The sequence below is a fragment of the Mus pahari genome, chromosome 13, assembly GCF_900095145.1.
Source record: "Mus pahari chromosome 13, PAHARI_EIJ_v1.1, whole genome shotgun sequence".
Taxonomy (NCBI): domain Eukaryota; kingdom Metazoa; phylum Chordata; class Mammalia; order Rodentia; family Muridae; genus Mus; species Mus pahari.
Genome location: NC_034602.1, coordinates 81,337,182 through 81,348,056, shown reverse-complemented (window position 1 = coordinate 81,348,056; position 10,875 = coordinate 81,337,182). Strand labels below are relative to the sequence as shown.

Genomic DNA, 10,875 nt, shown 5'->3' with positions numbered 1-10,875 from the left:
AGAAATCTGCCCGCCTCTGCCTCCCGAATGCTGGGATTAAAGGTGTGCGCCATCACGCCTGGCTGTGGTAGCATATCTTTAAACCTAGCATTTGGGAAGCAGAGGCAGGTGCATTTCTGTCATTTCAAGGCCAGTCTGGTCTATACAGCAAGTTTCAGGACAGCCAGGGCTCCACAGTGAGACCCTGCCTCAAAAAAGCAAACAAACAACAACAAAAACTCAGACAAAACAGTTACTAAGATAAAGAACTATAACAAGATAAAATGCGGACAAAACAGTTACTAAGATAAATAATAATAAGATAAAATGTGGACAAAACAGTTACTAAGATAAAGAATTATAATAAGATAAAATGTGGACAAAACAGTTAACCATAAAAACTACTCCTTTTTTTTCTTACACATTAAATATAAATTGCTTAACTAACAAGTGTGTATGTGTGTGTGTGTGTGTGTATGTGTACACCAAGTTTAAGAAGAGAATACTGCTGGGTGGTGGTGGCACACACCTTTAATCCCAGCACTCAGGAGGCAGAGGCAGGCAGGTTTCTGAGTTCGAGGCCAGCCTGGTCTACAAAGTGAGCTCCAGGACAGCCAGGGCTACACAGAGAAACCCTGTCTCAAAAAACCAAAACCAAACCAAACCAAAACAAAACAAAAAACAAAAAACAAACAAACAAAAAAAGAACAAAAAGAAGAGAATACTATTTGTCAAAAATAGTATCTTTTAAAAGAATGAATTTTTGGTGTGCATGTATGTGTATATGTACGTATACATACATATACACATATGTACCTCATTTTATTTTGAGTCAGAGTTCCTTGCCCAACCTGTTGCTGGTTGATTGGCCAGCAACTCCCAGGGATCTGCCTGTCTCTGACTGTCCAGTTCTGGAAGGGGAGTGACCCCACGCTCAGAGAGCACTGACTGAAGTGTATTGGTCACAGTCTTCATATACAATGCAGCCTCACAGGTCAGAGGTACAGATCACACTCTTAGTTCCCAGCACCCACACTGGCCGGCTCACAACTAACTGTAACTCAGCCCCGGAGGATCTGATTCCCTCTTCTGGCCTCTTGCGTAATGAACATGAACATACACACCTCCACCCCCCACCCCCACCCCCACACATACACACACACACACACACACACACACATAAATATAATACTATATAAAAGCAAATGATAAAAAGAAATCTTTTAGGGGATTGTTTTAAAACTATCTATTATTGTTATTATCGTTTCTTTGAAACAATGTCTCTCTATGTGGTCTTGGCTGTCCTGAACCTTGTTATATAGACCAGGCTGGCGGCAAACTCACAGAGATCCACATCCGTCCCCTTCCAGAGTGCTGGGCTTAAAGGCATGTGCCACCACACCTGGCAAGCCTTATTTGCTTTTTGTGTATGGATGTTTTGTTGCATGTATTTCTGTGCATCGTGTGCGTGCCTGGTGCCTGAGGAGATCAGAAGAGGGTGTTGGGGTCCCTAGGACTGCAGTTACAGACAGCCATGACCTGTCATGTGGCTGCTGGGACACCAACCCAGATCCTCTGGAAGAGCAGCCAGTGTACTCTTAACCACTGTCACTTCTTTAGACTTATTTCTTTTAAAAGCATCTTGTATCATATGCAGTCATTAATTAAATCTGAAGATCTTTTCCTCATATCTACCAGTTTCCTTCTGAAGGTTACCTGACCCTCAGACAAATATTTTACACATGTCTGCCAAATAAAGTGTGTGTTGATTTCAGACAGGATTTGCCGTGTTGAGTCTCACGGTGTGTCTTACTCAAATTAACGCTCTTTGTATGGGCTTTGGATCTTCGCATTCCATAAAGGTTTCCCCAGCTGGGAGGTGTTTACTTTCCTCTTGCAAGGCCCTTCCTGGCTTATCATATCACCCCCATCACCCTCATTATCCACCACCGGCTTAGACCGTGGCCCACGTGCAGCACAGCTTTCTCTGTCCCTGAAGGCTCCGCACTGCCCTTTTGCTCCCAAGAAAGGGTAAGCTCCGCCCTCTTCATGGGTCAGCAGAAATCGCAAGATCTCTGACCCTTGGCTCACTGGGGGCTTTGCATGTCTCTTGTCAATTGCAGCCTTTAAAGAGGGTGTTTCTACTCCGGCCTGTTCTCAGTCACCCTGAAACTCACATAAACACTGTCACTCTTGGCATTTTTATGTGGACACCCCACAGGTTTTACTCTCACCTACACAGAATAACTTTAAAGGAGGCAGGTAGAGGTGCCAACAGGCACATAAATGTTGACTATACAAGTTATTGGTCCTCCATAGACAGCCACTATCAGTTACATTTCTAGAAAATCATGTAACATTATTATTATTATTAGTAGTAGTATTAGTATCAGTATTAGTATTATTAGTAGTAGCAGTGGTAGTATTGGGATTACTTATAAAGGAAAGCAAGTTAATAAATGAATTATCACAAATCATTTCGTCAAAATGGAAAGGAACAAAATCTCAGGCTGAGGCCAAGATATGACGGCTGAACTTTAGGATACGAAAGCAGTGGAGTCCAGCATAGGGGCTTGCAGTGGGTCTGGAAGTATGGGAGGAAAATGCCCTTCCATGTCTCTTGCAGCTTGCCAGTGAGAGAGGTGAGGCAGGCTCCTTTGCCTCTAACACTGAGAGCTTACCCTAAACATGGACACAAAATGGAAGAGCTAGGGTCCACTCAACAGACACCCCAGAGACAAAAAGTTTCCCACACCAAAGGGCAGCGAGAGCAAGACTGCCTGTAACCTTATCGATTTCATTAACATATCTAAAGAAAGAATGTGTCAGTCAGAAAGGGGATTTGGTGGTGAGGATTGAAACTGGAAAGGGGGACTTTGGCGGTGTGATTCTCTGAAGCCCAGAGGGCCTTGCTGTCCAATGGGCAGGTAGATCATCTGGCCTTCAGCATAGATGCCACCACACACATCAGCTCCTGCAGACAGAGGTCACACACTTCCCCTTCAGTATTCCTGAAGAGACGAAGGATATTGATTCCTGTCCATTTAGAAGTGTCCATCTTAAAATGAATTAGTACCTGGCCATGGTGGTTAATGTCCAGTTGCTTCTGGGTTTATATAATGTGACTTTACACACCTAAATCCCACAAGCACTGGGATGTCCAGCACTAACTTTAGGCCTATAAGCAGATCACAGGCCCCCAAACCATAATAAATCCACCAAGGGAATGAAACGGGGGCTTCTGGGTAAGCAGGCAGCACATAGGTGGACATATGACAGTACAATAGTCCCATGTGACTCTCTAGCCCAGTTGAGAACAAACAGGGTGGACTACTGCCTGTATTCTATGCACATTAACTTTATCCATCACAGTCAGTATAATGTCCTTTTGAGGAAGGAAACATCACTTCTGTTTTCTTGAATAAATGAGATGAGTGAAGCTTAGAGGGTCCCATAGTCAGTCAGCAGCAAGGGTGGAGTTCAACCTTTCATGCCAAGTCAAACCCAACTGGCAAAGATTCTGCTAGAAATAACTCACATGCCATGTCATGATTCGAGGGCACATCTAGAGCCCTGTAGGCTGCCAACGTGGAAGCCCTCCCTTTAGGCCACCAATGCTAGAGCCCTGCCAGAGCCACCAGGAGTGTGGATTCCATGGCCACCCTTCACCACTGTTCTCAAGCTGGAGCTTCATACAAAGGTGACTTAAACCTTCAACTCTTTTCTAGAAAGAAGGAATGGACCCCGTTGTTCTAAGCCTTTCTACCCATCTGAAAACTCAGCCCCCATGCTTGAAATGGCCATGTGCTTCATTTAAATGCTTGTTTAAAACTTGATGACATTTATTTATGTATTTATTGTGCTGGCGGGCATGTATGTACAGCACAACATGCATAAGACCCCGAGGATCATCTGAAGAAGTCTGTTGACTACTTCATCACAAAGGCTGGTAGGTCCTAAGATTGAAGTCAGGTTGTAAATCTTGGTTGCACCTTTACCCACTGAGCCATCTCATTGGCACTTAGATCTTGACCTAGCAAAACATGCTTATGTCTAGAGTTAGACAATAATAATATAAATAGTAGAAGCCTGTCGTGCTATCATGTAGACAATACCGTTTACTCTTTTCAATCACCTTGTAAAATACACTGCCTCCCAGCCCCCAACAGTAGTGACTTATAACTAATAAAAGTTGTATAGCAGTGGTATTGGGGATGTAGCTCTGGAGTAGAGCACGCTCTTAACATGAGTGAAAATTAGACTCAAGTCTCAGCACTCTCTACTAAGAAACTGTAGATATTCAAGATGGGTGATGTAATGATTTGATATTTGTATGCATTATGTAATGATCAGTCCAAATTAATCAGTGCACATACTACTGAACACTATTTCCCTTGCATCATGAGTGTATGCTGGGTACATCCAGGCTTGCTTGTGGTAAAGACACTTAAGAGATACCCTGGCAAATTATAAACACAAAACACAGTATCAGTAAAAACAGTCACCAGGCTACAGAGCAAACCCCTAGAACTTCCTTGTCTCGGTTGCTTGGTTGCTTTGTGGAGATAGAGTCTAGTTGACTCCAGTTAGCCTTAAACTCACTCTATAGTCAGGCTGGCCTCAAACTTACTAAGCTTCCTCCTTCCAATGGTAGGACATGGGGCTCACCACAACTGGCCTCTTTCACCTTCTAACTGATGTTTGTGCTCTTTAACCATATCTCTGCATTTCCCTTAGGCTTCCTCCCAGGCAACTGCCATTCCAGTCTCTGCCTCTGGGAATTCTACTCGCTAGACTCCAACCAGTATGTCAGATCATTCTTTTCATTATGTGGAAAACATTATGTTCTCCAGTTTTGTTTATGTTGCAAATGGTATAATATCCTTCCTGTTGGTGCTCTGTGACATTTATAGTATACGCATGTGTGTTGCATGTTGTATGATTTACATATGTGAGCTTGTATACAAACACCAACCTTTTCTTTATCCACATTTATAGCATACGCATGTGTGTTGCATGTTGTATGATTTACATATGTGAGCTTGTATACAAACACCAACCTTTTCTTTATCCACCTCTCATTTGGTGGACACAGATTATTTTCATATCTCGACATAAAGCAGGTATTTCAATCCTCATATAAAGATGAAGAAACTATATTGAGACGCTGTCTGAAAAATATTTGGACTAGAGAAATGCTTAGTGGTTAAGAGCACTTGATGCTCTTGCAGAGGTCTGACGGCTCACAACCATCTGTAACTCCAGTTCCAGAGAATCCAACACCCTCTTCTGGCCTTCTTGGGTACTGCATGCACATGGTACATATACATGCATACAGACAAAACTCATACAAGCACACCCACATACCTAAAAATAAAATAATTAACTTAAAATATTGCAAGCAAGTCTTTCCCCCAAAAGGACCCATCACTCCTAAGATGACCAAACAAGAGGGATCCACCCGTCTTTTAGCCCTGAGTTGTAGGCACGGCTAACAAAATGTCACCTAAATTAGCTCTGAGTCTATCACTTTAGGTCCAGAGCACAGGGCTGCTTAGAGCTCCAGCCACACTGGAGATAAGTTACACACCACGTCAGGCAGGACTGGAAGGTGACCCTGAGATGTTAGAAGGAACAGGGTTGGTGTGCCAGCCCACTCACCTGCGCACCACTAGCCGGAGGGTCTTGTAGGACCCTTTCACCAGGGAGACAGCCTCTCTCCTGGAACTGCTCAGCACCACTTCATTGATGTGTATTACTTCGTCCCCAGCTTGCAGTCCAGAGCTCACCGAGTCAGCTTTGCCCCCTTCTTCAATCTGCTCAGAGAGATGAAAGAAAGCCATAGTGACCTTGTGTCCAGCCTGGGTCAGTTCCTTTGTCCTATGCCATGCCTGGACAGACACTGAACATGGCAGACTGGCTGCAATCATACCCCTTATACCTGGCAAAAGTGTAATCTTTAAGAAGTAAAGGGCTGGCCTCTCTGCTCCGTATTCTCTAGTACCTGTAACTCCGCCCATAGAGGGTGCTCACTAACATTAGCTGAATGGATGAACACAGCTCTGGAGACCACTAACCTAGGGCTCCCTGCACACCCCCTTCCCCATCCAAATCCACTTGGAGCTTTTTCTTATTCCTTTAGAAACTGAAGTGGGCTTTGTGGTTGTCGGTTCAACAGAGTCCCATGTAGCCCAGGCTGGCCTTTAATCTGCTATGTAACACAAGAATGAACTTGCAACTCTCTGGTTCCCACTTCCTGATTGCTGGGATCCATGGGTATCGACAACCACACCCAATTTGTACCCAAACTGAGGTAGATATATAGTCTCATCCCAGTTGATCTGTTCTCTATAATTGACTTCCCACTTTTTGGTTCAAATTACAGCCCGCCAGATAAGCAAAGTGGTATGGACAATGGGATATCATTCAGTAGTATAGCAGAAATGAAAAGACACAGAAGTGGCAAGAGGGCAGCCTAAGAAAGCTACATACTCTAATTATGTGACATTCTGGAAAAGGTAAAACCACAGAGATGGTGGAAGACCTGTGGTCACCAGAGGTTAGTGGAGATAGCACAGAAGCCTTCTGGGTAAATGAGACTATTTCCTGTAACACTGCAATAGTGGAGACATCTGTCAGGCCCTAGAAAGATACACCAAGAGTGGATGCTAATGCTAATGTGGACTTTAGGTGATGTGGTGGTTTGATTATGCTTGGCCCAGGGACTAGCACTATTAGGAGGTGTGGCCTTGTTGGAGTAGGTGTGGCCTTGTTGGAGTAGGTGTGGCCTTGTTGGAGGAAGTGTGTCACTTTGGGGGTGGGCTTTGATACCCTCCTCCTAGCTGCCGGGAAGACGGCAGTCTTCAGTTTGCCTTTGGAACAAGATGTAGAACTCTCAGCTCCTCCAGCACCATGCCTACCTGAGCACTACCATGCTTCCCGAAATGATGATAATGGACTGGACCTCTGAACCTGTAAGCCAGCCCCAATTAAATGTTGTCCTTATAAGAGTTGCCTTGGTCCTGGCGTCTCTTCATAGCAATGGAAACCCTAAGACAGGTAAGAATGGTGTAAATGTGTGGATGGAGCAGGTGTGTGCAGGTGCAGGAGGCATATGGGCAAAATGGTATCCCTACTTAAACAGCTGGATCTCAGCATAAGCTACAAACTGTAGCCTGAGTGTAGGGAGAGACATGTCAAAGGAAAACAATGGAGTTCAAGTTCCATCTCCTCCAAAGCTGTCCAGACTTCTGACCAATACCCACCCCAATCCTTCACCTCTGTATTCGCCTATGAAGATAGTCCCTGAGGTTGAGTGTAGCTAAGTAGCAGAGCTCTTGTCCTGCATACAAAAGGTCCTGGCTTGAGTCCCCCACACCAAAGAGAGAAGAGCAGAGAAAGTAATGTCCCTCCCCTGTTTTCAGAGACCCAGTGAACAAAGTAATATAGGAACATAATATGACATTCAAATAATTTACTTCCTCAGCCAACTTTAACATAATGTCGTATTCCCCACATGATCATTCAGCAAAGTCATTTATATATTGTCTGTTGTCTGTCCATGGGCTCACCTTCCCCAGCTTGAACTGTGAGCCTTTTGAAGACAGGACTCAGTCATGACTCCATCTGTAATTAGGTCAAAATGTAGGACTTCCTGAGAAAGCACAGCTTTGCGGTTATAACAAAATACTGAGCAAGTCGATAAGAGATGAAGGTACAGTAATGAACATGATCAGGCTCTCCCCAACGCAGGCTGTGGAACCGAGTTCTGGCCACATCATTCACCAACAAATTGAACAAAACGAACCCTAGGAAATGGTCAGTGGTGTGTATGAAGATGGAAATCAAGTTATAGAATCAATGGCAGATGAACAGATAAAGACAATCTGGGACACACACACAATGGAGTGCCACTCAGCCATGAAGAAGAACGGGATTACGTCATTCTTCAGGTAACTGGAGGCTATCTATCCTGTTCTGAGTGCAGAAAGATGAATATCACACACTTTTTCTCATGTGGGAAAATCTCAGGTTTTTTTTGAGTGGTTAATTTGGAAGACAAGGGAGACCAGTGGGACAGGAAGAGGGGCCAGAGAGGGTCACAGAGGCTGAACATGATCAGAGTACATTACGTACATGTGCAAATAATATAAAACAAAGGAGCCAGGGGGATGCTTCCCACTTGTAATCTGTCACTTAGAAAGCCAAGTCAGGAGGGTCACACCAAGTCCAATACCAACCTGGGCATCCAGAGGTACATACAGATACTGCCAAAAATCCACAACAATAAAACATAACTTTATTTTCTATAAGTTAAAGGAGGAAGAGGAAGAGGAGGAGGAGGAGGAGGAGGAAGAGGAGGAGGAGGAGGAGGAGAAGGTTCATTGTAGAGTCTCCTTCATGTACATTCATAACTAAGATGAAAGCAAACATCAGGAAGAAAAGCTGGGATGTGACTCAGAGGACTAAGCGACATTCCAAGCCCCCCATATTTACAGAGTCCCCAGAAACTCCTTACTTTTGACCACACTTTTAGGTTTGAACTGCTTACTTTTTATTGTTTTCTAAACTTAAAAAAAAACTAATTAATTAACTTATTTATTGAAATAAGTTCTAACTAGATAACTCTGTCTGGCTGGGAACTCACAGACACACCCACCTGTATTTGTCTCCTTAGTGCTGGGATTAAAGGTGTGTACCACCACACTCCAGAAAAAAAATATTTCTCCTGTTTAATGTTTTGTGGGGCTGGGGCTGGAACCTACGCAATGCCAGGCAGGTGCTGCTTTAATTCCATCCTTAGCCCAGTATGTTTACTTTAATGTTATTTTTTTTAATTTTTAAATTTTTTTAAAGATTTATTTACTTGTTATTTATATGAGTACACTGTAGCTGTCTTCAGACACATCAGAAGAGGACATCATATCCCATCACAGATGGTTGTGAGCCAGGGTTTCTCTGTATAGCCCTGGCTGTCCTGGAACTCACTCTGTAGACCAGGCTGGCCTCGAACTCAGAAATCCNCCTGCCTCTGCCTCCCAAGTGCTGGGATTAAAGTCATGCGCCACCACGCCCGGCTGCAGTCAGTGCTCTTAACCACCGAGCCATCTCTCCAGCCCTTTAATATTTAAAGATTTATTTATTTTATGTATATAAATACACTGTCACTCTCTTCAGACGCACCAGAACAGGGCATCAGATCTCACTATAGATGGTTGTGAGCCACCATGTGGTTGCTGGGAATTGAACTCAGGACCTCTGGAAGAGCAGTCCATGCTCTTAACTCCAGAGCCCTACTTTTTAATTTTAATTTTATTTTTGAGATGAGATCTCACATGTCTCAGGATGTCCTCAGAGACACTGTACAGTCAAGGATGGTACTGAATTTTTGTTTTGTTTTGTTTTTTGGTTTTTTGAGACAGGGTTTCTCTGTGTAATCCTGGCTGTCCTAGAACTCACTTTGTAGACCAGGCTGGCCTAGAACTCAGAAATCCACCTGCCTTTGCCTCCCAAGTGCTGGGATTAAAGGCGTGCACCACCACACCCGGTTAATTTTTTTTTTTTTAAGGCAATACTTTTTAAAGATTTTATTTATTTTATTTTTTAAGATTTGTTTATTTTATGTATATGAGTATACTGTAGCTGTCTTCAGACACCAGAAGAGGGCATTAGATACCATCACAGATGGTTGTAAACCACCATGTGGTTGCTGGGAATTGAACTCAGGACCTCTGGAAGAACAGTCAGTGTTCTTAACCACAGAGCCATCTCTCCAGCCACCCAAGGCAACTCTTATAAAGGAAAACATTTAATTGGGGCTGACTTACAGTTTCAGAGGTTTAGTCCATTGTCATCAGGGTGGGAAGCATGGCAGCATCTAGGCAGACTTGATGCTGGAGGAGCCAAGAGTTCTAAATTTTGATAGGAGGAAGCAAGGAGGAGACTGGATTCCACAGTGGACAGAGCTTGAGTATAGGAGACCTCAAATCCCACCCACACAGTGACGCACGTCCTCCAATAAGGCCACACCTCCTACTTGTGTCAAACCCTATGGGTTAAGCTTTCAAATACTTGAGTCTATAGGGTCAAGTCCATCCAAACTACCACACCCTGAATGTATATATGTACATTATGTGCATACCTGAGGCCTAGAGATATCAGAAGTTTTCAGATTCCCTGAGACTGGAGTTACAGACCATTGTGAGTCACCATGTGGGTGTTGGGATCAAACCTGGGGTCCTTCTCAAGAATAACAAGTGCTCTTCACTCCTGAGCCAATGCTCCAACCCCCCATGTGCTTACTCTTAAAAAAGTTAATTAACCTATTAATTTATGAAACTGGAGAAGCAGAGGCTGGGATAATGTTTTGAAATGGTATTTCTTTGTAAAACACTAGTTGGGCACCTACTTAGACTTGCATGCTTTTGTTTTGCATTGTTGGGGGTGAACCAGAGGCTCATGCCCTGTCACTAGGTTACACCCCTAGTCTCTACTTCTTGCTTTGATTCTCCAGCATCACACCACACAGTCTCTGGGTGAGTCATGGTGTCTTAGGGTTTTAATTATCTCCAGAGATGCTTTTAGGTGTTTGCTCTAATATGGATCTTGTGTAAGCCTTTGGCTTTTATTTTCAGCTTCTTGCTCTCTATTCTTTTGTGTTCCTCCTCTATAACAGGGCATTCTTATCAACCCAAACAGATCCTGTCAATCTCTACCTACCCCTCCTATAAGTAGCTCCTGCCCATCTTGAGACAAGCCTTGTTTTTGCTATCATTCTGACCACGCTGCATTTCCAGCACTTAAACTCCTGAGGTCAGAAGCTTAGAGAGAAAAAGAGAGAGAGAGAGAGAGAGAGAGAGAGAGAGAGAGAGAGAGAGAGAGAGAGAGAGAGAGAGA

At 43.7% G+C, this 10,875-nt stretch overlaps 1 protein-coding gene across 1 annotated transcript in view; it reads right to left on the bottom strand.

The window, feature by feature from the left end:
• The window catches only part of Shroom3 (shroom family member 3), a 290,573-nt gene that overhangs the window by 187,231 nt on the left and 92,467 nt on the right, over positions 1-10,875 (bottom strand). The window contains exon 2 of the mRNA XM_021210543.2: positions 5,641-5,795. Within this exon, the coding sequence (XP_021066202.1) occupies positions 5,641-5,795 (155 nt within the window). The remainder of the gene's footprint in view (positions 1-5,640; positions 5,796-10,875) is intronic.